Raw genomic sequence first — 27,055 nt, 5'->3', positions numbered from 1 at the left:
GGCGGGGGGAGAAAGCTATCAACTAGCTAGGTACTGGTGGTTCACATCTATAATCTTAGCTACTTGGGGAGATGAGATCTGAGGATCATGGTTTGAAGTCACCCATGAGACTCTCCACTAAACTAACAGATAAGCTTGGCTCAAGTGGTAGAGTGTTAGCCTTAAGCAAGGAAGTTCAGGGACAGTGTCCAGGCCCTGGGAGTTCAAACCCCAGGACTGACATACCACACACACACACGTTCTCAGCCAATCAGCTGGGCATCCCAACTAAGGGGAGGTATAAACAGAAGGATCACAGTCCAGGTGGACCCATGCATAAACATGGACATTATCCCCAAAATAACCAAAGCAATAAGCCTGGAGGTGTGACAAGTGGTAGAGAGCCTGCTGAACAAGTGTGAAACCCTGAGTTCAAATCCAAGTACTAACAATAAGAAAATGATAAATATCACTTATCACTTCCAGATAACCATCCATGACCAGCATCCCAAATAAACAGCCACTGTGGTGCTGCGGATGGAAGCCAGGCAAGCATTCCACCCGTGAGCCACAGTCATCTACCCTCTCCAACTTCTACAAGATCCAACTTGAACATCAGCAGAAGCCAAGTTGCTTGCCCACAGCCACACAGCCAGAGAGAAAGCCCAGGAACCACCTGTGCCACCAGGTGCCTTCTCCAGGGAGGTTACTGCTGAAGGAAGGGACAAGAGTCCCTGCATGCCTCAAGGACCAGGATGGGGGCCCTGAGAGTCAGCCATGCATGGGGACACTGCATGGCCCATGGCAACATGGCAGCAAGAGACCCACCTCGTCCTGCTGCCCTAAGAAGCCACAATGACCAGGACCCTCTGAAACCGTTTCAGTGTCCAGTCCCCAGTCTACCACTGCTCCTGCTATCTTCCATCTACCCCTGGGCCTTTGCACATGCTATTCAGTCTCTGCTCAGATGCCACCTGTTCCAGGAAGCCCTCCTTGAAACTCCATGCCCCTCTGCTCCTTTCTCCCTCCCAATCCACCCCTACTCTTGGGTTCCAGGGCTCACCACGAGCTGGGCGCTGCGCTGTAGCTCCAGAGCCTGGGCAGCCTGCTGCTGCAGATACAGGAACTCTTGTTGCCTCAGGAAGTGCTGCTGTGAGAAGAGCTGCAGCTGCTGTGCGTGGTGCAGCGGGGCGCGGCCTGGAGGGTACAGTGCTGGCCACAGTGGGGGCACCGCAGCGCGCTCCATCAGCTCTGCTGTGGACACGGGTGACAGTAGGCTGAGCCGGGCTGACCCCCCCCCCCCCGCCCTCACCGCCACACCCCACACCCCACAGGAGGAACTCACCAAAATGAGGCAGGTGGTCGCTGGGGATCACCACCAGCTGGCCAGACTGGGGGTCCCGGACAAACTGGTAGGCGGAGGGCAGGGAGCCCCCCAGGCTGGGCGGGAAGGCGGGAGACACACCCTGGTGCAGAGGCGGGGGGCCCAGGCCTAGGATGAGAACACCAGCTCAATAAATGCTGCTGGGCCCACATACTGTGCCCCCACCCTGGCCCCTGCAGGAAAAAGGGAGCCTAGGCCACACTCACCATATGGATGTCCTGCCAGCCACATCGACGACCCCCCGGATCGGGGCAGCCAGGGGTGCGAGGCCAGGTGGGCCGCAGGGTCCGCTGGCCAGCGCCCTGAGCCTGCCAGGGTGGGGCCCCCAGTCACCATGAGGTTGGGGTTCAGGCCATTGGGGGCGCAGCTGGTGGGGTGTAGGCGGGCGAGGTCAGCAAGCTCCTTACTCTCCCTGTCAAACCAAGACACACAGTGTCAATGAAGACGTGGGTGACACCCAGGGCCCCCAATCTCCACCCCAGGCAACCATCACTCACCGGAGCAGCTTCTCCTGCTCCCGATCCAGCCGGCCACCAAGCAGCCTCTCCTCCCTGTGTCTGGAGCGCTCATCCACGCAGCCCTCCTCTGCCCGGCCGTGCCCTGTGGGCCCAGGCAGCAGTGAACCTCGGGGCATCCCCACCCCACTCCCCACCCCACTCCCCACCACCTCCACCCATCGGGATTTGACCTTGGGTCTTTCATACACTAGGCAACCACAATGACCATACCCCAGCTCCAGTCATGCAACATATATATATATATATATATATATATATATATATATATATACACACACACACACACACACACACATATACATATATATATATTTTTTTAATCTTTGGACTTCACCTGCTAGACAGGCATTCTACCACATGAACCATTCCTCCAGCCCCTTCTGCATTAGTTATTTCCAGGTTAAGTTTTTACTTTAGGTCTGGTAGGCTTGGACTCCAATCTTCCTAACTTGCACTTTGTAGCTGGGATGGCAGAAGTGTGCCACCTCATCCAGCCATGCAGTGAGATGCCTGGGCTACCTTTGAACTTCAATTCACTGGTCTCTACCTCCACAAGTAGCTGGGATTACAGGCCTTACCTACCAGCCAAATGCTTTCAAAGTAACCACAGGGCATCCAGGAAGGCAGGACCAGAAGGAGCCCATGTTTTCCGGGCCCAGCTGGATCCCCCTCAAGCAGGACATGAAGTGTAAGAACAACTAGACTCGAGGAGGCCCTACTCATGGCCACCCAGAGAAACTGAGGCCCAGAAAGTTACCCACAAATTCTGTGGCTATGCTTAGAAATCAAGACTGTGGCAGGTACAGTGGCTCATGCCCGTAATCCTAGCTGAGAGGTAAGGATCACAGTTAGAAGCCAGCCCAGGGTAGGAAAGTCCATGAGACTTTTTTTTGTCAGTTGTGGGGCTTGAAGTCTGGGCCTGCGCACTGTCCCTGAGCTCTTCAGATCAAAGCTGGCCCAAGTCCATGAGACTCTTATCTCCAGTTAATCAGCAAAAAGCCAAAAGAAGAGCTGTGGCTCCAGTGGCAGAGGACCAACCGAGAGCAAAGAATCTCAGATAGCCAGGAATTTGGCCTAGTGGTAGAGTGTTTGCCTAGCATGCATGAAGATCGGGGTTCGATTCCTAGGTACCACATATATAAAAAAAGCCAGAAGTGGTGTGGTGGCTCAAGTGGCAGAGCTAGCCTTGAGAAAGCCCAAGGACTAGTGTGCAGGCCCTGAGTTCAAGCCCCAGGACTAGCAAAAAAAAAGGTCTCAGGGGCAATGCCCACACCCTGAGTTCAAATCCCAGAACCAGCACTTCTTTCCCCCATGACCTGCAAAGGGGCCTAGGGACTACGAGCTGCACACTGTTGCTCCTGTCTCCAAATAAGCAAGCAAAAAGCAGGGTTGGGTGTATGGCTCAAGTGGTAGAGTACCAGCTTATTAGCAAGCATGAGGCCCTCCAATCAAATCCAAGTATGAGTCCCCACAAAACTCATAAATAACCGAAGACCAGCTCAAGCTACACAGAGAAACCCTGTCTCAAAACAACAAAAGAGAAAATGTAAGAAGATCTAACTGCCTAACAAGGAAGTCATTTAGGTTCTGCACGTCACGCCCACAGAAACTCGGGGACCCTACTTCCTATCCTCTCACAAACAGTCATTCATTTCTCCGGTGCCTGTCTAGCCAAGCCCACCCCAGCTGCATCTGGACAAAATAAACTATGAAAAGGCCCGGCAACACCTCCCCTCAAGAGCTTCAGGATTGAAGGCTTCGGGTTAAGTTTATTCCCAGGAATCTCTATTCTTAGAAAAAATGACTCAAAAATCTCACAGAGGTGCAATGCATACAAATATTCCATGCAGGGTTCAGAACACAAAACATCAGAGTTGGGGGGGGGGGCAAAACGACCCACCAGGGAATGGAGGCCTGAACTCAATGCCTGCTGTTGCACGCGTAGCACAAAATATGAAAGCCATTAAAAAAAATGGACAATTCCAAAAGACGCTGGTATCACTGGAGAAACGACCCACATTGTAACATGGGGGAGACAAATCAGCCAGGTCCTGGGTGTGCAGGGCTTCATGGGTTACAGAAAATTGTAAAGCAAAATGAATTCCTAGAGATGTGAAAAGTCTGTAATAGGCCAAGAAGACAAAATGTGCCTTTCTTTGCCTTATCTTTTTAAATTTTTTTTGCATTTTGCATAACCAGAAAGGTAATAAAACTTTCAAAAGCAGCCACAGCTGACAGAAGTCAGAACACCGAAAGAGTGAGGTTGTAAGAAATACAGGCTGGCTAAGAGCTGTGGTGGCACACCTGTAGTCCCTGCTACTCAGGAGACAGAAAAAGACCTGTTCAAGGCCAGCCTGCACCCTCCCCCAACAAACCCATCTCCACCAACAAGATAACATGCCTATAACAACCCACGGCTATGTAAGGTATAGGTAGGACAGTGGTCCAATCCCGGCAGGGCACAAAGAACTAAAAAAGCCAGGTGCTAAAGGCTCATGTCTTCAATCCTAACTACAGAAGAAGCTCAGAGCTGAAGATCAAGGTTTGAAGCCAGTCCAGGCAGGAAAGTCTGTGAGTCTCTAATCTCCAAGTAACTATCAAAAAGCCACCAGTAGAGCTGTGGCTCAAGTGGCAAAGTGCTAGCCTGAGCAAAAGACCACAGTACCCGGGCTGATTGGGGCCCATCAAACAAACACAAACGCAAACGCGCACACACACACACACACCCCAAAAATAACAACAACAAAAAATCCAAGCACTGTAATCCTACCTATTGAGAAGGTTGAGATCCTTGGGTAAAAGCTAGCCTGGGCAAAGAAGCACACTCTTGCCTCCAATTAACTAGCAAAAAGCTGGAAGTGGAGGCAGGGTTCAAATGGTAGACCAACCACAACAAAAAGCCAAGCAAACAGGCAGGGAGTTTGGCCTAGCGGTAGAGTGCTTGCTTAACATGCACAAAGGCCAGGGTTCGATTCCTCCATACCACCTACTATAGAAAAAAAGCCGGAAGTGGTGCTGTGGCTCCAGTGGTAGAGCTCTAGCCTTGAGAAAGTCCATGGACAGTGCTCAGACCCTGAGCTCAAGCCCAGGACTGGCAAAAATAAATAAATAAACCCAAGCAAACGCTAAGGGCCTGCGGTGGACAGGAAGGCAGGGTGACGCAGGGCCTCACCTTTGCCGCTGCTCAGAGACAAGGGCCGCTCCTGGTCCCCCAGCCCGGGCCCCAGCCGGCCGCCGCCTCCGCTGTCCTTCTGCCGGGCCACGGCAACGGCGATGCCCACGGGTGGATGCCGCACCTCGGCCTCACCCTGGGCTCCGGGGCCATCCCGGCCGAAGGCCTTGGCACTCTCGGGCCTCTCGGGGTCCCGCTTCAACTGGCGGCCCGTAGGAGGCGCAGGGGCCCCAGGGTGTGGCGCCCGAGTCTGGGCTCCTCGGGGGGCTCCGGCGGCAGCAGGCGCAGGCTCGGGCTTCATGGTACCCAGACCCCCGAAGGGGTTCTTCCTGGCACCCGTGCCGGCGGGGCGCAAGGCCGGGGCATCACGGGCGAAGCTTCCGCTGTACTTGATGAGGCTCTGCATGGCTGAGGCCTCGCCGAGGTCGGCGGCGCCGGGCCGTGCGCAGGCGGCGGGGCTGCGGGGCAGCGAGGCCCCCGGGTCCAGGTAGGCCTTCTTGGCGGCGGCCAGGGCATCGTCCTCGGCCCCAGGCGCCGGGCCGGCGCGGCTGGCGTGGTGGTGCTGCGCGGCCAGCGCGGCCATTTGCGCTGTAGCAAGGTGGCCCAGTTCCAGCGGCTTCCACTTGGGCTCGGGCACAGCGGGGGCGGTGGGCGCGGCGGGGCGCGCGGGCTCCAGGCCTAGGAGCCGGGCGGCGCCGGGGGCACCGGCGGCGTGGACACCGGGCCCGCGGGCCCCGCGGTCGCAGGTCCTCGGCTCCCCCTCTGGCTTGGGCAGCTCTTTGGGGACCGGGGAGGCACGCGCGGGGGCGCCGCGGGCCGGGGCCGCCTCGGGTATGGGCACGGGCGGCGGCGGGCGCTTGAGCGAGCGGATCACGGAGTTCTTTTCCCGCAGGATCTCGGGGCGATCGGGGCGAGGGTCCGTTCGTGGGGAGCCGGGAGGAGCCTGAAGGACCCCGGGCCGGGCCACGTCGCGCTCCCGGGTGCGGGCGTCGCGGGCCTGCGAGGCGATCTGGATGGGCCCCGCACGCTCCTCAAAGGCCTCCACGGAAGGCACGAAGGTGGGCGCCACCACGCGGTGCTCGCGGCCCGGCTCTCGGAACGCAGCGAAGACGCCCGCGGGACCCGAGGGCGCGGGGGGCGCCCGGGGCGGCGGAGACCCGCAGGGCCTCGGGCGCTGCAGCCGGGCACTCTCGTCCTGCCGCGCCGCGTCGCCCACCAGCGCAGGGGGCGGCCCCGCGTCCCCCGGGCCGCCGCACAGGCCCCGGGAGGGGGGTGGCGGAGCGGGCGGCGCTGCGCCCTTGGCCTTGGCCTCGGCCAGGAAGGGAGACAGGCGCTCGGCCAGGCGCGGGGGGCCGCGGTCCTGCCGCCCCTCGGTCCTCGCCTCCTGCGTCAGGTCCACCACGCCCCGAGGCCCGGCCACCTCTTCCCGAAGTCGGGGCTCCTTCTTGCCGAACAGTGGGGGCGGCTCCCCACTGCTGCCGCCGCGGCCCGAGCGCTCCTTGCCCGCCGCCTCCCGCGTCAAGCCCTTGGCTGCTGAGCCGCCGGGGGTCCTGGAGGAAGCGGCGTGCGAGTGCAGGGTCCCAGGGGCTCCGGGGGCCGGCAGGTAGAAGCCATCTGCGCAGGAGAAAACCAAAACGACATGGGCGCGAATCTGCCACCCACCTGCCACCCGGCTACCAGGGAGACTGAGATCTGACAATCGTGGTCCAAGGCCAGTCACACGGACTTTCCTGCCCAGACTATCTCTCCAACGAACCACCAAAAATTGGAAGTGGAGCCTTGAGTGGAAAGACTAAGGGACAGCAACTAGGTTCTCAGTTCAAGCCCCAGGGCCAGAAAGTCTATGAGTAATTTGGGGGACTGTGTGGGATGCTAGTGAGAACTCCCCTAGAAAGCCCCCACCGTGCCTCCCCTCCCTTCTTCCTTCCCACCGCGCGGGCCACACCGCGCGGGCCACTGACCTTTCTGGGTATCAAAAATGTTGGGCTGGCCAAGCTGGCTGAGGAGGGGGCTCCCGCTGCTGGGGGGCTCCAGGTGGTTCAGGTGGAGGTAGGATGGGTACAGGCTGCTGGGCAGGTGTGCAAAGCCTGAGGAGAGAAGAGAAGGTGAGCTGCAACTCCCAAGTCCCAACCGCAGGAGCTTCCTTCGGGCACAAACTATTATGGCTGTCAGGCCCCTAAGATAGGCCAGGGGTTGAATACCAGCTCCCAGGGAAACACATGCAGCCCTCCTTGCCCTGCTACTTTCGGCTATACTCCAAACACAGGCAGCCCTTGGGGCCTTGGGTTCAAATCCCCCAGGAAGAAAATCCCAACGGATCCAAGCAGGGAAAGCTTGACACCTGCCAAGCTCTGCCAGCTTTGCCATTATTATTCTCACTTAACCTCAAAAGCAACTGGGCCTTGTGATGCAGACCTGTAATACCAAGGCTGCAGGCAGGAGAAGCAACTTAATAACTTAAAGCAAAGGGTTGGGGGACATAACTCAAGCGGTAAAGGACCTACCTAGCAAGTGGAAATCCCAGTACTGCCAACAAACTAAAACCCAGAGCCAGGCAACAGTGGCATCGATTGCTCATGCCTGAGACATGTTACTTGACTGGGGGAAGGGCCGGGCAATCCTCATGAAGATCTAGAAAGGGAGCAGGGCAGGCCATCTCCAGGAGAACCCCAGTTCTGAGCCGAACCTTGAGACCCTCTTCTCTGCTGTTTGCCCCCAGTCAATCACTATTTATCTCTTAACATGTGGGCCACCCCCAGCGTTACCCTGGATGCTACAAGGACCCCTCCACATGCTTATGGTGGGCCACAGGACACAGTGAACCCAGAGACCACACAGGGGTGACGAGGGCCCCAAGACTCCCCACCAGTTGAGGACCAGGCCACCAAACACAGCCAGGGTCTGGGCACCCAACAAGGGTCTTTCATGTCTTGCCTAGAGCTGGGGTCCTCCTGGAGATTCCTGAGGGACTCAGGTGCACCTTTCCCCCTGCTCTTTCTACAGTCAGGACAGAGCTGATATCCTTTTGCCCCCAGCATCACCTGATAAGACATTAACCACCACAACCCCCAGAGGCCAGCCTGGCGCACAGGATGTTATTTAATCACAGAGCAAGCACTCAGAGGCAGGCTTGAGATCCTGGGCTCTTGTTCTTGGCATTAGCACCTTAGCCCCTTGGTTCTCACAATGAATGAGCTTAGAAGCACCCCATTTCCCACCATGGCACCCCAGCAGATTCATGACAGTGCCATGATTTCTGGCTAATGTTCAGATTGCGTGATGCATGGAGATTGGTGGACCAAACAGAAAAGCAGTTCTCAAGATAAGACAGTGGCACCTGGGCCCCAGAGGCGGCATCCTGTGCTTTCACTGCCTGTTCCCCCCATTCCTACTCCCCCTCCCCTCCCCTCTTGCCTGGCCAAGGTATGGAGCTCAGGTAGGATGGAAGCTCAGCAACTGCCACTACCATCCCTGGGCCTCTGTCTCCGCCATGCAGAATGCACACCCTGGTTCTGAGATGTCAGGGCCATTTCCCCAAGTAACTGGGAAAGCCCTGGCCCAAGGCCTGGCAGGGTCCCGTGGCCCAGGATGTTCTCAGTCTATCCCCAATCCCAGGAGTAGGTGAGGAAGGGCCCAGAGTCCCTTAGTGTCCACATGGAACTATCTCAGGATTCCAACCATCTAAGGGGGGGGGGGGGGAATCTCCGGGAGGAGGGATTTGGATTTGGATCCCCAAATTCAGAGCTCATCAGAACCCTTCGTTTTGAACACACAGGGCCAAGCCTTCAGAGAGCTCATCCTAGTCCCAAAGCCAATGGTAGAGGACTAATCACACAGCTAAGACTTTCCGTCCCTATAGACATGCTTGAGCTGACCCCTGGACAGAAGCAGGACACAGGCAGGCGGGCAAAGGATAAGGGTAAACCGAGAACAGCTTGTGCAAAGGCCCGGTGGTACAACAAGGAGACGGGTGACCACAGCTGGATAGAAGAGAAAGGGACAGACTCAAGAAGTAACTACGGGCATAAAATGGTCATTACTGGGGGACAGTGGCCCTCAGCCCCACCCGCCCCACTCCTTACCTTCATGGGCATGGGCGGCCCATAGGTGCACCATGGACAGGTTGCTGGGGGTGGGGGAGCGGAAGGAGAGGTCAGAGGGCAGGGACACCGGGCTCCCCTGAGATGAGGCCGAGGGCCCCATCCCACTGGCCACAAAGCTGCCCAAGAGGGCCTCGCCTGCAAAGAAAAGGGGGTGTCAGGCAGCCAACCAGGCCACTGCTATCCCGCTGATCAGGACCCCGGGGCCCCAGCTGGACACCCAGGGGCAGACATCCTCTGCCCAGCCAGTCCCTAAGTCATGGGAGGGAGCTAGGCAATCCAATCCCACGCCAGGCTTGGAGAAGCCTCAAGACCAAAGAAACAGCCAAAAGGGGGTTCACCAGATAAATCTCAGCCCAGGGCCCAGAGCACCCACCAAGAGGCCACTCATAGACAGGACCCCGGGCCTCAGAGCGCGGAGGACAGTCCAGAGGTTTGTGCACTGAGCGCCAGGGAGCTCCAGAGCCTGGGGGACCCCATCCGCCACAGAATGACTCCTCATTGCATCCTGGGAAGTGCACCAGCCTGTGAATGTTCCTTTGGCCCTGCGTGCCCATTTCCCCAATGGAGAAACTGAGGTCTGGAGTTGAGAAGTGCCAGAGGCCACACCTATGGATGCCTGAACCACAAAGATCAGGGGGGCAAAGAGACTGGAGGCTGGCACGAGGCGAGGGCACCCTGGCAGACATCACCAGACCCTCCAGACATCACCTACTGCTTCAAAGGACACCTGGCCCAAGCTTGCCACAAACCCTACTTGGCCAAACACAAATAGCAGGACGCCTCCCAGCATCTCACCCTCCCCCAGCTCCAAATACACTCCCACCCCATCAAGAGGAAACCCAAGCAAACCTAGGGGTCAAAGGCCAGAGTAAAGCTGGGGAGCTCTGGGGTAAAAGGCCTTCTTTTGTAAAGGGAGGCTCATCTGCATCCCTTTGCAGGGCACACTAGTACTTCACTATAATCCTAACTCTCCGGAGGCTTAGGGAGGAGGATGGGAAGTCTAAGGACAGCCTGGGCATGTAGTAAAACTCTGTCTCCAAAAAGCCAGGAAAAGGAAACAAGAGGGTTTTAGTCTTTGTTGCTGTTTTGTTTTGTTTTCTTTTGTCTTGTCTGCTCCTTTATCTGTCTTTGTGAGGGCATGGGGGCGGGTCACAGAAATGGAGGGACAATGGTGAACAAGAGCAGCTGTGGTTCTCAGCAAATACTATGGTTGAAAATGAATTATACAACTGGTGAAGGGACAGGAGGGGAAAAAAACTGAGTGAGAGGGAGGGAAGAAATAACACTGCCCCCAAAGAAATGTGCTCATTACCTGACTTATGTAATTGTAACCTCTCTATACATCTCCTTTCTTTTTATAACAATTTTTAAAAAGAAGTTCAAACTGTAGGGGTACTGCAGGTGTGTGGCTCAAGTGATTGAGTGCCAACCATGAATATAAGATCGTGAGTTCAAATCCATCCAGCATCTCCCCCCCCACACACACACCCCTCTTTGCTCAAGAATTGAAAAGCAGGCATTTAACATAAGAAAGAAAATAAACATAACAGTTTGCCCAGGCACCAACAGCTCATGCCTCTAATCCCAGCTACTCAGGAAACTAAGATCTGAGGAACACAGTTCAAAGCCAGTCCAGGCAGAGCTGGTTCATGAGATTCATTTCCAATTCACCACCAAAAACAAAACAAAACAAAACAAAAACCTGGAAGAAGCTGTGGCTCAAGTGGTACAGCACTAGCCTTGAGAAGAAAAAAAAAAAAGCTCAGAGATGGGCACATGACACAAAAGCAAACTAGATGATGGCTGGAACTCAGTAACAATGAATCCACAGCCCTCCAACCCAGAGCCAGGCACAGCACCCACCTGGTGACTCCGCAGGCCAGCCCAGGGGGCCACCTCATCCACCTCCCTGGGGGACCCTCAGAGGAGGTCTCATCACAGTATGGAAAAATTAAGCGATTTTACAGGGATCCACACACACGGTAGGGAAGCAGGGGACCCAGTCCCATCCCCCAGGGGTTTACAGACGCCACTCCAATCTCTGGGTACCCAGCAGCCATCACCTCTAGGGCATGTCCATGTGCCACCTCACAGTACCCATGATCCAACCATGTCCACCCCTCCAACCCCTTCAGAAACCGGGCCTCCACCTATGTCCCCTAGACTGGAGCTGGGGTGGTGGGGACGCTGGCCACATCCACCATCCCCATCCGTGCCCCTCAGCCCGGACCCTCACCTGGCTCCAGCATTGACCCCTCAGGCCTTGGGGCCTGGTCAGTCCATCCATGCAGCCCAGGCGGGGACAGCGGGGTCCCTGTCTCTGTCAAGCCCCGGGCTGTGGCGGTAGAAGGCTCCGGAAGCAGGCAACCAGGGCTTTTCGCAACGACTTACGTGACATCCTGCTGGGGCCGCGGAAGCCCAAGGCGGCCTGGCCCTGCCCCTGCCCTGCCTCTGCTTGTGGAACGTCCTCGGAAGCACCCCAGGCTGGCATGGCATGGGGGCCGGATGCCACCAACGGCTCCTATCTGCCTCCCAGGCAAGGGCTCCATGCAGCCCAGGCTGGGTGGGGGGACGCTGGAGCACTCAGGTTCGGGGGGGCACTCCGGAGACCCCTCCCCAGATCCACCAACTTCTGCCATCACCATGAAGACATTGACAGTTTATGGGGATTTACGGCCTCACTAACAGTTAACTATAAATCAGCCGGCATCCTGTCCCCCTCAGCCCTGGGAACTGGCACCCCCAGTCTTCCCCCTGCCCTGTGCCCCAAGCTGCCACCATGTGGCTCCTGAGAGATGGGATCTAGGAAACACACACCTATCAGCTTGGCCCCTTCGGTTCCTGCTCCATCTCCTGCTAGGGCCTGATACCCCACTCTCCAGGGTCACAGAACAAACCCGGGGTCCTCCCCACTGCTCACACACACCCCTGTGACCAAGCAGTGGCTGCTAAGAAAAGCATAGGGCAGGGGCTCCAGAGGACGCTACTGGGCCAGGAGCTCAGCAGTGTCTCTCCCAACACTCTTAGGACCACTGGGGCTCTACTGGGAACTCTGTGCTTCCTTCCCTGCTCAGCCCAGCACCACCAGACCTGACCCCACCCCCACCCCAGGCCAAAATCAACCATTGTTAAAACAGAAAACGTGAGCTGGTAGGTGGTAGCCCTGCCCGTCATCCTAGCTACTCAGGAGGCTGAGCTCTGAGGCTCATGGTTCAAAGCCAGCCAGGGCAGAAAAGTCCAGGACTCTTATCTCCAATAAACTACACAGAGAAAACCAGAAGTAGTGTTGTAGCACAAAGTAGCAGAGTGCTAGCCTTAAGCACAGGGCCAGTGCCCAGGCCCTGAGTTGATGCTCCAAGACTTGAGGGAGTGGGGGGAGGGAGGGGAAGCACTAAAGAACTTTCTTAAGTCCTTTCACTCCAACACCAGGCGGGGTGCCAAACACCCATATCAAGAGCTCATGTAATCCTCTTGCCTATCAAGAGGAAAGACTTAGTCATGGCCGCACCCCCATTTACAAACCAGAAACACAAAGCCTGGAGGCTGGACCTGGAACCCAGACAGGAAGCTTCGCTCCCGCCGCCCCTCACCCAGACACAAGCCCCCCTCCTTCAGGGCAGTCTAGGCACAGGAGCTCCATCCGACCCACGGTTTCAACCACAGTCCCCATGTATTAGATGGAAAATTCCAGAAATAAACACATGTGGTTTTCAATTACATGCCATTCAGAGGAGTATGAGGAAATTCTGTCCCGATCCTGCCCAGGAAGTAACTCATCCCCAACCCCCCCCCCCTGTCCACTGCGTCCAGACAGGTCCAGACAGTACACACCACCATAAGACCTAAGGAACCGTGGATGCACAGGGTGGGGCTTGAAATTGGGGCCTAGGTGTTGTCCTTACACGCTTTTGCTCAAAGCTAGCGCTCTACTACTAGAGCCACAGTTCTACTTCCAGCTGTTTGTTGGTTCACTGGAGATAAGATACAGGTGGGTGTGAGCCATCCCTGCCCATTCCAATGATATAGTTTAACGTTCATCAGAATGACTCAGGCTATCAACCTCCCCACTCCCAAAAGATAACAAGAATGGCTTTTGTTTTTATGTCTGGACTAGATCTTCCAAGCTATCCAGGGGCTGAGATCTGGGGATCATGGAAGTCTGGGAGACTCTTAACTCCAAATAACTAGGGGAGGAGGGGAAGGCTGGAAGTGACGCCTTCGCTGAAGTGGGAGAATCCCAGTCGAAGGCTCTGCCTCTTCCCTCTAGGCCCAATCTTTTTTTTTTTTTTTTTTCCAATCCTGGGCTTGAGCTTAGGGCCTGAGCACTGTCCTTGGACTTTCTCAAGGCTTTAGCATTCTACCACTTAAGCCTCAGCACCACTTCTGGCTTTTTTCTATGTATGTGGTACCGAGGAATCGAACCTGGGTCTTCGTGCATGCTAGGCAAGCACTCTACCACTAGGCCAAACTCCCGGCCCATAGGCCCAATCTTTTATGTATCAAAAGATGGAATATGAAGGATTGAGTCCTGTCTTACTCCCCAAGGTCAAGCAAACCACCAGGTGCATGTTCACCTGCAGGCAGCTCATTCTGCCCTCTTCCCCAGGGGATAATAGCCCCCACACCCAAGGTGGAACATTCCACAGTGGCCAAGGACATAGCCCCTGACCTCCAAGAGACTACAACCCATCTTTTAATTTTTGCTTCCTTGTTAAGGGAATCTCCAATCCCATGTTAAGGTTTGTGCCCCTTACTGTTCCCCAATAAACAGTCCTCGCCTGTTGAGGATGGAGGCCAGCCTATTCCTTTTCCATTCTCCCCCATTTTCCTTATACCAGTAACTGGCACAAAAAACGAGTGTGTGTGTGTGTGTGTGTGTGTGTGTGTGTGTGTTATGTTTCCTTTCTTTTTGCTTGATACCAAAGTTTGAACTCCAGGCCTTCCACTTGCTTGGCTTGCTTGCTCATAGCAGGTACACTACTACTTGAGTCAAGCCTCCTTCCTAGCTGTTTTGCTAATCCTTTTGGACATGGGATTCTTATGTGCTTTTTGTTGTTGTTTTGCCAGTCCTGGAGCTTGAACTCAGGGTCTGGGCACTGTCCTTACGCTTGCTCAAGGCTAGCACTACCACTTGAGCCATAACACCACTTCTGGCTTTTTGTATTTATGTGGTACCAAGGAATCAAACCTAGGGCTTCATGCATGCTAGGGGAGCACTCTAGCACTAGACCATACTCACAGCCTCTAGTTGTTTATTTATAAATGAAGCAAGGAGCCAGGACAGTGGCTCATGCCTATAATCCAAGCTACTCAGGAGACTGAGATCTGAGGACTGCCATTCAAAGCCAGCCTGGGCACTAAAGACCCTGAAACTCATCTCCAGTTAACCACAAGAAAACTGCAAGTGGTGCTCTGGATCCAGGAATAGGGCAGTAGCCTTGAGCTGAAGAGCTCAGGGACAGCACCCAAGACCAGAGTTCAAGCCCCATGACCGACCAACACAATAATAATAATAATATAAATAAATAAATAAATGAAGCAGGGTCTCCTAACACAGCCCAGACAGACCCTGAACTAAAAATTATCCTGTCTCAGACACCCAAGTTGTGGGATTACAGGTATATACCACTGAATCTGGCCGATATATGTTAAGAGAAAGCATGTTCACTTAAGTATCCATTCATTGTTATAGACTGTTTTATTAGTGTTACTGCTCATGTCTCTCTCATGCCTGGTTTATAGTCATAATGTATACAGGGAAAGCCATAGATGGGGGGTTCAACATGACAAGGTCTCTGACATCTACAGGGGGAGAGAGAGGAGTGCTGAATCGCATCCCAGCAGGATACAGGGGCATCTGAAGTTTTCACTGGTGGGAGTGAGAGGGAGGTATCAATAAACAGCAAGGGCCCAGGCATCATGCCATAGGCTATACCCCAGGGCCTTTGCGCTCATGTCAGCCTGGAAACCATCTCCCCCCTACACAGGAAAAGAATCAGTATAGTCCCTTCTGCACATTCCTACATTCTTTCACATTGGGCTAACACTGGGATAACTAATGGAAAGAATGAGGCATTCAGGTTATTTTAAGTTGCAACCCACCCCTCTCAGGCCCTCCCTCCCCCTCCAAAGGCTTTCCCTGTCACTACTAAACATGGATGCAGCCACAGACAGGCCTTATTTCCTGTTTACCAACCACGCCTCTTAATTCTTGAAAGAGTGCCAGGGAAAGCAGCTATTGGGTACTGCTTTGGGCCACACCTCCAGCCTGGCGGCTCTGTTCCAATAAAATTTTACTTATAAAAACAGACAGTGGGGCTGGGGCTGGGAGTTTGGCCTAGTGGTTAAAGTGCTTGCCTAGCATGCATGAAGACCCAGGTTCGATTCCTCAGTACCACATACATAGAAAAAAGTCACAAGTGGTGCTGAGGCTCAAGTGGTAGAGCTTTAGCCTTGAGAAAGTCCAAGGACAGTGCTCAGGCCCTGAGCTCAAGCCCAGGACTGGCCAGAAAAAAAAAACAGACAGTGACCAGATTTAAACATGGAGTGTACCTACAGTGGGTGTGGCTCTCTCCATCCCAAGTGCCCCCCCCCCCCGTCCCCCCACTCTTCTCTCAATAACTTCACAATTTTTGTGTGGGTATAACTGGGGTTTGTTTGTTTCTCTTTTTGAATTTCCTTTTTTGATACTGAGGATTGAACCCAGGACCTTATATTTGTTAAGCAAATGCTTAGCTTCAGAGACACATCCCAGTCCAAACTTCTCAATTAATATGTAGAAATGAAGTGTGGAAGGGAAGATAATGATGGGTTCTGAGGCTGGGGGGTAGGGTGTGATAAAAGCTTCACCTCAGGGTCTCTCCAAGCTGCTCCATGCTGGAAGAAAAATGTGTCTCTCCTTAGGAAACCAAGGCTCTGACTGTTTTGTTTTGTTTTTTAACCTACACTTCCAAACAGGTATGGTGGTACATGCCTGCAAACCCAAGGACTTAGGAGGCAGAGACAGGAAGAGCTCAAATTGGAGGCCAGCCTCCTCAGTAGAGTGAAATTCTGTGTGAGAAGTCGACAAGAACTGAGGCAAGCAGCAAGCTGGGGCTCGGGCCTGTCATCCTATCATGTGGAAGACTGAGAACTAGAGGACCAAAGTCCCAAACCAGCCCCAGCAGAAAAGTCTGTAAGGGGATACTGGCACATGGCTGTGTGGCCAGGCCGGAGGGCCAAGAGGGTTCAGACAGAACCCCAGATGCTCCTCAAAACCCCAAAAGTGGACTTGCCAATCAATGCTGCTCAGATATGCACAAGAGAAAAAAGTGAAGAACGTGACCCTTACTTCATACCATATAGACTTACCCCACATACCCCACATAAACATGTCTTTTTTTTTTTTTGCCAGTCCTGGGCTTGAGGTCAGGGTCTGAGCACTGTCCTTGGACTTTCTCAAAGCTAGAGCTCTACCACTTGAGCCTCAGCACCACTTCTGGCTTTTTTCTATGCATGTGGTAACAAGGAATCGAACCTGGGTCTTCGTGCATGCTAGGCAAGCACTCTACCACTAGGCCAAACTCCCGTCCCCAACATATCTTATTTATTTATTTTTTGCCAGTCCTGGGCTTGAGCTCAGGTCCTGAGCACTGTCCTTGGACTTTCTCAAAGCTAGAGCTCTACCACTTGAGCCTCAGCACCACTTCTGGCTTTTTTCTATGTATGTGGTACCGAGGAATCGAACCCGGGTCTTCGTGCATGCTAGGCAAGCACTCTACCACTAGGCCAAACTCCCGGCCTCAACATGTCTTATTTTTAAGTGCCAACTTACAAACAAATTTAAAAAACAAAATGTGAAAATAATGAAGAAACACGGTGGATTGTAGACCTGAATATATAAGACAAAAAAAAAAAACAAAAAACCACACATTGAATGGAGAAAAGCACATTGGAAAATACCTTTCATGACCTAAGGACTAATAAAAATCTCTTAAAGCCAGGTGAGGTGGCTCATGCCTATAATCCTAGCTACTCAGGAAGCTGAGATCTGAGGATCGAAGTTCAAAGCCAGACCAGGCATGGCATCAAGAGCATGAGGGGCCAGGAGTTTGGCTTAGTGGTAGCGTGCTTGCTTAGCATGCACTAAGACTGGGGTTTGACTTCTTAGTACCACATAGCTAGAAAAAAGCTGGAAGTGATGCTGAGGCTCAAGCGGTAGAGCTCTAGCCTTGAGAAAGTCCAAAAACAGTGCTTAGGCCCTGAGTTCAAGCCTAGGACTGGCAAAAAAAAAAGGAGAAGGGGAAACAGAAGAGGAAGAGGAAGAGGAAGAGGAAGAGGAAGAGGAAGGAGAAGGAGAAGGAGAAGGAGAAGAAGAAGAAGAAGAAGAAGAAGAAGAAGAAGAAGAGGAAGAAAAAGAAGAAGAAGGGAAAACATGAGACTCTTATCTCCAATTAACCATTAGAAAATGGGAAATGGGGCTTGGCCCAAGGATAGGGAGGTAGCCTTGAGCTGAAGATCTCAGGGACAGTGCTCAGGCCCAGAGTTCAAGCCCCATGAACCACCAAAAAAAAAAAAAAAAAAAAAAAACCAACTCTTAAACCCAACAGCAAGATGCACCTAACCATAAAGTTAAGATTGATATGATAGATTACTTCAGAGTTGGGAATTTCTGGTCATCAAATGACACTGTCAAGTGACAGAGAAGAGAAACCTATCTCATGGAAGATCTATACTAACATGTATTGCCAATGCAAGGCTTGTGGCCACAATATGCAAAGAGCTATTACAAATTAGTAAGAATCAGAGAACTCAATATAAAATAGGCAAATGAGGGTCACAAATAGTTAATACATTTAGAACAAGATATTCAGCTTCAGAAGCTACTGGGGGAAATGTAAAGCTACAATACAGCCATCAATATCGGTTAAAAAGTAAAGAGAAAAGCAACACAAATGACTAGAAAGAGGGCAACTTAGTACATGGGGGAGACAGGAGCCATTGGGTTGTTCTGGCTGTGGGTCCCTGGCCAGGAGACATTGCAGGGAAATTTCTATAAATTTTCATTCAAAAGGAAGATCACAAATCTTCTAGAGTCCCCTACTAAGCACATATGCACATGGCTGGGGGGGGGAGCCAAGGATCTTTATATCAAGCAGAAAACACCTCAAACACCCCTTCCTCCTTCTTCCTCCTCCCCCCCAGCAAACAGCAGTCAGAGAGTGAACAACTGTGGTATCCTTACCCCAGCATAAGAGAATCAAGTCTGGACACACACACACACACACACACACACACACACACACACACACACACACACACACACACACACACACACACACACACACACACACACACACACACACACACACACACACACACACACACACACACACACACTATGATCAAATGACAGGTGACTAGCTGGTGTGGTCACTCCCACCTATAATCCCAGCATTGAGAAGTCTGACATCTGAAAATTATGGTTCAAAGCCAGCTCAGGCAGGAAAACTTCGAAGAAGTTAGAGGTGGAGCTGTGGCTCATTGTGGTAGAGTAACCATCCATGAGTAAAAAAAAAACTCAGGGACAGTACCCGGGTCATGAGTTCAAACCCCAGGACTGGCACACAAGGAAAGAAGAGAGGGACGGAGGGCAGGCAAGATGCCTGGGGACCAGCCGCTGCTGGAAGCAGCAGAGGGACAAGGCACTGGCCTCCCAAGTCATCAGCAAGACCCAACGGGAGGCTGCAGGGGACAGGCCACAGCCCCAGGCCGCTCCTCCAGTGCTCTCTGTGAACTGTCATTCATTCAGCGGAGGAGCAAAGATCCCAGCATTCCCAACAGAAGCCACCTCCCAGTCCAGCTCAATAGAGGATAAACCCAAACCCCAGGTGGGCAGAGCCTTTGTCTTGCACCAAGCAGACAGGGGTACCCACCAAAGTAGGTGCTAAGATTTAAGTCAAAGGAATGGCAAAACAGCAGGAGGGAGCAGACAGCTAGGGCCCCAGGGCCCCAGGCTCTAAAGCAATTATGTAGGATTTTCCCATTGACTAAACCCGTCCCTCCCCCACTTACAAGACAAACAGATGAGGTAGGGAGACAGACAGAGAAGGAAAAGGGAGGTAGGAAGGAAAAATAGGGCCAGGGTTCTAACATCACACCAGAAATCAAAGCTGTTTTCCACTTAGAAAAGCACAAAAGGACCTTTTTTTTTTTTAAGTGAAGGTGGACAGCACTGACTTTTTAAAATTTTATTTGTTTGTTTGTTTATTTATTTATTTTTACCAGTCCTGGGCTTGGGCTCAGGGCTAGAACTCTACCACTTGAGCCACAGCACCACTTCTAGCTTCTTTTTTTTTTCCCCCCTATGTATGTGGTACCGAGGAATTGAATCTGGGTCTTCATGCATGCTAGGCAAGCACTCTACCACTAGGCCAAACTCCCAGCCCCAAGGACCTGAGACTCTTTTCTCCAGTTAGCCTCTAGAAAACAAGAAGTGTAGCTTGGCTCCAGGGTAGGAGGGTAGTCTTGAGGTGGAAAGCTCAAGGACAGCACCCAGGCCCAGGGTTAAGGCGGTAGCCTTGAGCTGAAGAGCTCTGGGACAGCACCCAGGCCCACAAAAAAAGAAAAGAAAAGAAAGTCTTTGCACCAGGCACCTGGAGGCTCACATCTGTGATCCTAGCTACTCAGGAGGCTCAGATGTGAGGATAGTAGTTTGAAACTAACCCTGGGCAGGCAAATCCAAGAGACTCTTATCTCCAACAGGCCAACAAAAAGCCACAAGTAGAGCCGTGGCTCAAGTGGCAGCTCCAGCCTTGAGGGAGGGGAAAAAAAAGCCGAGTGCAGTGGCTCATGCCTGTAATCCTAGCTACTCTGGAGGCCAAGATCTGAGGATCAAGGTTCAAAGTCCCTAAAACTCTTATTTCCAATGAACCACCAGAAAATGCAGTGGTACTGTGGCTCAAAGTGTAGAGCCCTAGGCTGGGGCAAAGGAGTCAAGAACAGTGCCCAGCCCCACAAACAATGAGGGTGGGAGATCATTGATGAGGCTCTGGAGATTCAGGCTGGATTCTTTTTGTTGTTTTTATTTATTAGAAGGGCTGGGAACGGAACCCATGATTTCATGCATGCTAGGCTGGCTCCAGCCCCATGACTGCAGACTGCACTCACACAATAATGAAGTAGCCCACAAGCCATGATGGTCTGGAGGGTCTGGAGTGTAAGGCTTGGACTCCCAGAGGAAAATGAAGGATTCTTCATAGTGAGCTACACCAGGTCAAAAAGATTATCAGGCCAGGCTAGGTAGCACAGGTCTGCAGTCGCAGATTTGCTGAGGAGCAAATCTGAGGCAAACCTGGGCTACTCCCAGGAACTCTACTCAAAAAAAAACCCCACAAAGTATCTTTAAAGTGTTCAGGGCAATTCCTCCATTGGCAAAAAGCTCCAGGCTTAGAGCTCAGTCTCGGCTGTCTTTCTGTGATGGTTTCCTCAAGGAGGGGAGGGCGGAGCAGTGGTAAACAGCCATCCCTGGAAGCCTCAGCTTGAGCCACACCTTTTGCATTCCTTATTATTTCTCAGCTAGGTTCTCACATATTTTTGCCCAGGGCTAGTCTTGAATACCAACTCTTCCACAGAACCTTTTTCTTCACTGATTGGGATTGCAGGTGTGAGCCACCACATCCCATCTCAATGACACCTTTTTCCAAATTTTTTTCCTGGGGGCAGGTAGTGCAAATACTGGGCCTTGTACTCAGAGCCTGGGCGCTGGTGCTGGGCTGGCTTTTTTTTTTTGCCAGTCTTGGGCCTTGAACTCAGGGCCTGGGCACTGTCCTTGGGCTTTCCTCAAGGCTAGAGCTCTACCACTTGATGGGCTGGCTTTGAACCATGTTCCTTTGATCTCAGCCCCTGAGTAGCTACAGAAGGAAGCTTCAAGGGAGGGAGGACAGGCAGGCAGGCAGGCAAGCAAGAGATGTAGTTCGGAGGTTGTGGAGCTTCAGTTCAGGGTCTGAGGGCTGTCCTTGAGTAGTTAGAGATAAGTTTCACAGGGATTTTTCTGCCTCAGCCGGCTTTGAACTGCAACCCTCAGATCTCAGCTTCCTGAGTAGCTAGGATTATGGCGTGAGCCACCTGCACCCCATTGGTGAGACTTGTAGCCAACTAACCACCAAAATTCTGCAAGTGGAGTTGTGGCTCCATTGGTAGAGTATCAGCCTTGAGCAAAAACAAAACAAAAAAGCTAAGAGACAGCATCCAAGCTCCAATAACAGTAAATCATAATAATAACAATAGTATAAGAGAACCTGAGGCTGAGAGACCACATAGTTACTGGACAAGAGGCCCCGGAATGGCAGTCCAGCAAACACAACTGTAAAAACACCACATGGAGGGGACCGCCCCTTCACCCCCAGAGTATGGCCTAGTAGCATGAAGCCCTGGGTTCAATTCCTTGGTACCACATACACAGAATAAGCCAGAAGTGGTGCTGTAGTTCAACTGAGAGTGCTAGCCTTGAAAAAAACCCAAGGACAGAGCCCAGGCCCTGAGTTCAAGCCCCAGGATGAGCAAAAATGAAAGGGAAAAAAAAAAAACCCCACCACATGAAGAGGCTCCCCCATACAACCATACAACTTCAAACTGACTCTGATGCACAGAGAACCAGAGGAGAACTGGCTCAGGTCCTGTGTGCCTGCCTCCACCTCCTCCTGAGTGTGAGGTGTGGCTACCACCTGCCATTGTAGTAAACTGAGAATCATCAGTAAAATATCCCAACCACAAGCTGGGAAGTGATGGCCCAAGCACGAGTTTCACAATCTTGTCTCTAAAATGCTGCTAAACATTTGTCAGAGGATGGAGGGAAATTGTTCATATACAAAGATCAAGATCAAAATGGAGATGGTCTGCAATCGTAACATGAGGAGGCTAAGGCAGGAGGATATAATGCTCAAAGCCAGCCTGGGCAACACAGGAAATTAGGAAGAAAGAGAGGGAAGGAAGAAAGGGAAAGAAAATTGGCACCATCAGGCTGGTGAATCATGCTCGATTCCTACTCAGGGAGGCTGAGATCTGAGGACTACGGTATGAAAGTCCCTAAGACTATCTCCAGCTAATCACACATAGCCGGAAGTAGAGCAATGGCTCAAGTGGTACAATATTAGCCTACAGCAAAACAGCTCAGGGACAGAACCAAAGCCCTGAGTTCAAGTTCCAGGACTGGGAAATCATAATAATTTTTTTAAGGCACCATCTTCCTCAAAAGTAATATATTAGCAGGGCATGGTGGCTCACACCTGTAATCCTAGCTACTCAGAAGGCTGAGATATAAGGATCAAGGTTCAAAACCAGCCCGGGCACAAAAGGACCTGAGACTCTTATCTCCAATTTACCTCTAGAAAACTCGAAGTGGGGTTTGGCTCAAGGGTAGGGCAGTAGCCTTGAGCTGAAGAGCTCAGGGACAGCACCCAGGCCCCATGACCCACACACACACAAAAAGTAATATACTAATCCTCACAGGATTTGTGCTTTTCCCACCCTTTCTGAGAAAGCTGCTGCAGAATCTGCTCTATAGAAACAAGGAAGTAAAAACAGGAAACAAGGACCTCCTTGTTTGAAGTATGCAGATTCCAGAACAGGCCTGAGAAGCAGGCAACCCAACCAGAACAAGGAAAGTGGAAAAATTCCAGGAAGGGGACCTTCCAGAAAAGAAAGAGGCAGACACCAAACGTGAAATGGATCAAGAGACTAGAAGCCAGAAATCCTTACTTGGGAGTAGAGGGGGACTGCTATCAAAGAGACTAGAGGCATGACACAGAAATAGAGTACCTGCCTATCAAGCATGAGTTCAAATCCCAGTACTGCCAAGAGGGGTGGGAGATGGGTACCAGACATGTGGTAGCGCAGACCTATAATCCTATAGACCTATAATTCTATAGGCAAGACAGGATTGAGATGGGAAAATGGCCTTGAGCAAAATATCTTCTGGCTGGCTGAGTGCTGGTGGCTCACGCAGATATACCAGCTACTTCAGGAGGCTGAGATCTGAAGACTGAGGTTCAAAGCCCAGGCACAAAATTCCCCGAGACTCTAATCTCCAATTAACCACCAGAAAATTGGAAAGTGGCTCTACGGCTCAAGTGGCAGAGCGCTATCCTTGAGCTCAAAAGTGCAGTGACAGTGCCCAGGCCTAGAGTTCAAGATCCATGTCCAAAAAATGGGCTGGGAGTTTGGCCTAGTGGTAGAGTGCTTGCCTAGCATGCACAAAGACCTGGGTTCAATTCCTCAGTATCACATACATAGAAAAAAGCTGGAAGTGGTGCTGAGGCTCAAGTGGTAGAGCTCTAGCCTTGAGAAAGTGCAAGGACAGTGCTCAGGCCCTGAGCTCAAGTCCAGGACTGGCAAGAAAAAAAAAAAAAAAAACCTCTCTTCAGACATTCTCTGAAGAATTTAAAGTAAGAAGAGCAAGGTCTTGAATTCAAATCCAATTACTACCCTTTTCCTACTCCCCCTAGGAGAAAAGGGGAGAGAAAGGCAATCACCCCAGAAAGTCTAAAAAACTTAATTTTATTACAAAGTATATTCTAAATATTGCTCAATATTATAAACAATATTTACAAAGCCATAATAATAAAATTGGCTTAAACACAATAGAAACAGGCCCAAAAGCAAGAATCATAATAATAAGCATTTATTAGGTGTATATCGCATACCAGATAACACTTCTAAATGCTTTCATTCTCCAAACTATCAAATTTAAATTAAAAAAAATCGAAAGACTAAGAGGCAAAGTATCTCAGCTCAATAAATGGAAGTTGAATTCAGACTCCAGGTATCTATGCCAAATTCTCATGCTCCATTAAAAAATGAGATGTTCGGGCTGGGAGTAGAGTGCTTGCCTAGCATGCACGAAGACCCAGGTTCAATTCCTTAGTACCACGTACATAGAAAAAAGCCAGAAGTGTTGCTGTGGCTCAAGTGGTAGAGCTCTAGCCTTGAGACAGTATTCTGGCCCTGAGCCCAAGCCCAGAACTGGCAAAAAAAAAAAAAACAAAACAAAACAAATGTTCAAGTCAGGTGCTAGTGCCTCATGCCTGTAATCCTAGCTGCTGCCAGAGGCTGAGATCTGAGGATCAAGTTTCAAAGCCAGCCTGGGCAGGAAAGTCCTTAAGACTCTTATCTCCAATGAACCACCAGCAACTTGGAAGCAACACTGTGGATCAAAGTGGTAGAGCACTAACCTTGAGCAAAAGACCTCAGTTCAAGCCCCACCATGGACAAAAAAAGAATGTTCAAACAAAAATTAAAAAGAATTAGTGGTAGAAGCAGATTATTACTGAGAAATAAGATTACAATAGAAACTAAGTTCAGAAATGATAAGGAAAAAGCCTCCTGATTTTCATTATAATCCTAACATCATGGGATCATGGGGGGGGGGGTGTGTGTGTGTGTGTGTGTGTGTGTGTGTGTGTGTGTGTGTGTGTGTGTGTGTGTGTGTGTGTGTGTGTGTGTGTCTATCTTGTGGGCATGCTGGTATCAGAGCTTTAACTCAGGGCCTGGGCACTATCCTTTAGTTTATTATTAAATTTGGTGCTGGTACTAGATCTTCTTTTGTGCAAGGCTAGCTAGCTCTCTATCACTTGAGCCACAGCTCCACTTCTGTGTAAGTTACTGGAAATAAGAGTCTCGTGGACTTTCCCACTCAGGCTGGCTTTGAATCAGCCTCCTGGATAGTCAGGATTACAGGTGTGGCCCTGAGCTGTTTTTCACTCAAGACCTGCATTCTACCACTTGAGACACTGCTCTTCTCATGTTGTTGTTGGGGTTTTTTTGGTGGTTAATTGGAGACAGAATCTCATGAACTTTCCAGCTCAGGCAGGCTTCAAACTGTGATCCTCAGAGCTCAGCTTCCTGAGTAGCTAAGATTAGAGGTGTGAGGGACTATTGCCCAGCATGATTTTTTTTTCCAGAAGGAGGTAAAAGATTTGAACCCCTGAGAAGTGCACTTAAGCCCCAGGCCTTTTGTTTTGCTTTGCTTCAGTTTTCCCTGTTCTGACCTCAAACTCAGGATCCTCCTACTTTAACCTCCCCACCAGGCTGGGCAGCAAAGTCCATGAGACTCTCATCTCCAATGAATTAGCAAAAAGCCAGAAGTGGAGCTGTGGCTCAAGTGGGTAGAGTGCTGGCCCTGAACAAAACATTCGGGACAGTGCTCAGGCACTGAGGTCAGGCCACCAGAAGCAGCAAAAAGAAATCAGTGAGTGAATGAATATGAGTCTGAGGATCATATTCCCAGCCAGGGCAAGAAAAGGAATTCCACAGGCCCTGGGGGAGGTCTGGACCAGCTCTAGGCAGTATGAGTCACAGTACGGAGTAATGACCACAATAATTGCAGCAATCACTTTTGCTGAACTGAAAAGGAATGAGCTCCACACCTGGCCTCAACTGGCTTGTTAGGCTCACTCTACAACCTGAAAACTATGGTCAGGAACCCATCTAACCTACCTGAAGAGATGAGAAAACCCAGGTTTGCAGAACCAAGGTGCCCAGAGAAGGGAGGAGCTAGGTGAAAACCCCACAGAACCTCTAGGCCTCTGGAGTAGGGCCAATTTTAATCCTGGGATTGCAGGGCAGAGGTGATGTCCTGGTTTTTGGCTAGTTAACTGGACTGGCTTCAAACTGTGGCATTCAAATCTCAGCCTCCCAGAGTAGCTCCATTACAGGTGTGAGCTTATTGTTTTAAGGGTTATTTTGGAGTAATTTCAAATGCAAAGCAAAGTTTGATATTACAAACCAAGCCCAGATAGCAGTGAATGACTTTCTCACTGAGTTATATGGTATTTTTTGAGGTGTGGCTCTCACATATATACAAATTGATCTAAATTGTTGATACTCTTTTTTTTCTCCCCCCTTGCCAGATCACTCCTGAAAGGGAAATTCCCTTACCAGGAAATGCTTCAATATTCTTCCTGGGAAACTAGGAAAGGACAGGCATAACGGCTCACACCTGTAATTCCAGCTACTTGGGAGGCAGAAATCTACAGGAGTTATGATTTGGAGACCAGCCTGATTTTAAAAAAATTATATTGAGATCCCCTATCTCAGGCAAATAAGGCGAGCACAGTGGCTCACACCTATAATCTCAGACTAGAGCTAGATTAAAGCTCAAGAAACTGTCTTAAAAAAAAAAACACAACAACAACAACAAAAATCAGTGTCTTATTGTTTTACATAATCTTACCAGTATGGACTTCGTGGAATATCCTATCAACAACGCTCAAGGCTAATGTCCAGTCTACTCCCTGATTTCCACAACTGCCCCATGATGTTTAAAACAGCTTCTTTCTCATCCCCAATTCCAATCGCAAGCCATATATGTGGCCTTTAGCTAGGACTTTTTTTTTTTTTTAGAACTCAGGACAGACTGGGGTTGGTAGCTCATGCCTGAAATCCTAGCTACTGAGATCTGAGGATTGTGGTTCAATGCCATCCAAGGGCTAGAAAGTCTGGGAGACCCTTATCTCCAATTAACTAGCAAAAAGTCAGAAGTGGAGCTATAGTTCAAGTGGCAAAGCCCCCAGCATTGAGCAGGAAAAAAAAAAAAAAACAGAACGAAAAGAGATAGTGTCTCTAGGACAGGAGTTTATGCACCACTACAGGCACAAAAAAAAAAAAAAAAAAAAAAAAAAAAAAAAAAAGGAAAAAGAATCCAGGCCAGTTCTGCAAAAATGTCCCTCCAGTTCCTCGCAGTTTAAAATTCCAAGACCTCATTATTGGCCCTCGGGGATCGCCAGGATCCGCCGCCCTTCATCCCCCCCCCCCCAACACACCAACTTCTGCATTCTGTCACCTCTGTGGCTCTTCACATGTACACAAAAGCTGGACTCAGGTCAAGCCCTTTGACCTCCATGGCCTCTCTCTCCAGCCAGAC

General features: G+C 51.2%; 1 protein-coding gene across 2 annotated transcripts in view; it reads right to left on the bottom strand.

Moving 5' to 3' along the window:
- The window catches only part of Tnrc18 (trinucleotide repeat containing 18), a 76,916-nt gene that overhangs the window by 43,850 nt on the left and 6,011 nt on the right, over window positions 1-27,055 (bottom strand). Inside the window, exons 3-9 of one of the 2 annotated variants that reach the window (XM_090329819.1) lie at window positions 9,136-9,291; window positions 7,015-7,140; window positions 5,054-6,667; window positions 1,861-1,963; window positions 1,570-1,775; window positions 1,325-1,471; window positions 1,043-1,233 (exon numbers count right to left, since the gene is read on the bottom strand). In XM_090329819.1, the coding sequence (XP_090185945.1) occupies window positions 1,043-1,233; window positions 1,325-1,471; window positions 1,570-1,775; window positions 1,861-1,963; window positions 5,054-6,667; window positions 7,015-7,140; window positions 9,136-9,291 (2,543 nt within the window). Of the gene's footprint in view, window positions 1-1,042; window positions 1,234-1,324; window positions 1,472-1,569; window positions 1,776-1,860; window positions 1,964-5,053; window positions 6,668-7,014; window positions 7,141-9,135; window positions 9,292-27,055 lie in introns of those variants that run through there. The other variant, XM_090329818.1, reaches the window with a different exon arrangement.

Source organism: Megascapheus bottae, chromosome 3, assembly GCF_031878675.1.
Source record: "Megascapheus bottae isolate mThoBot1 chromosome 3, mThoBot2.hap1, whole genome shotgun sequence".
In the NCBI taxonomy this organism is placed as follows: Eukaryota; Metazoa; Chordata; class Mammalia; order Rodentia; family Geomyidae; genus Megascapheus; species Megascapheus bottae.
The sequence above is the reverse complement of the archived record's forward strand: the minus strand, read 5'-3'. Positions and strand labels throughout refer to the sequence as shown.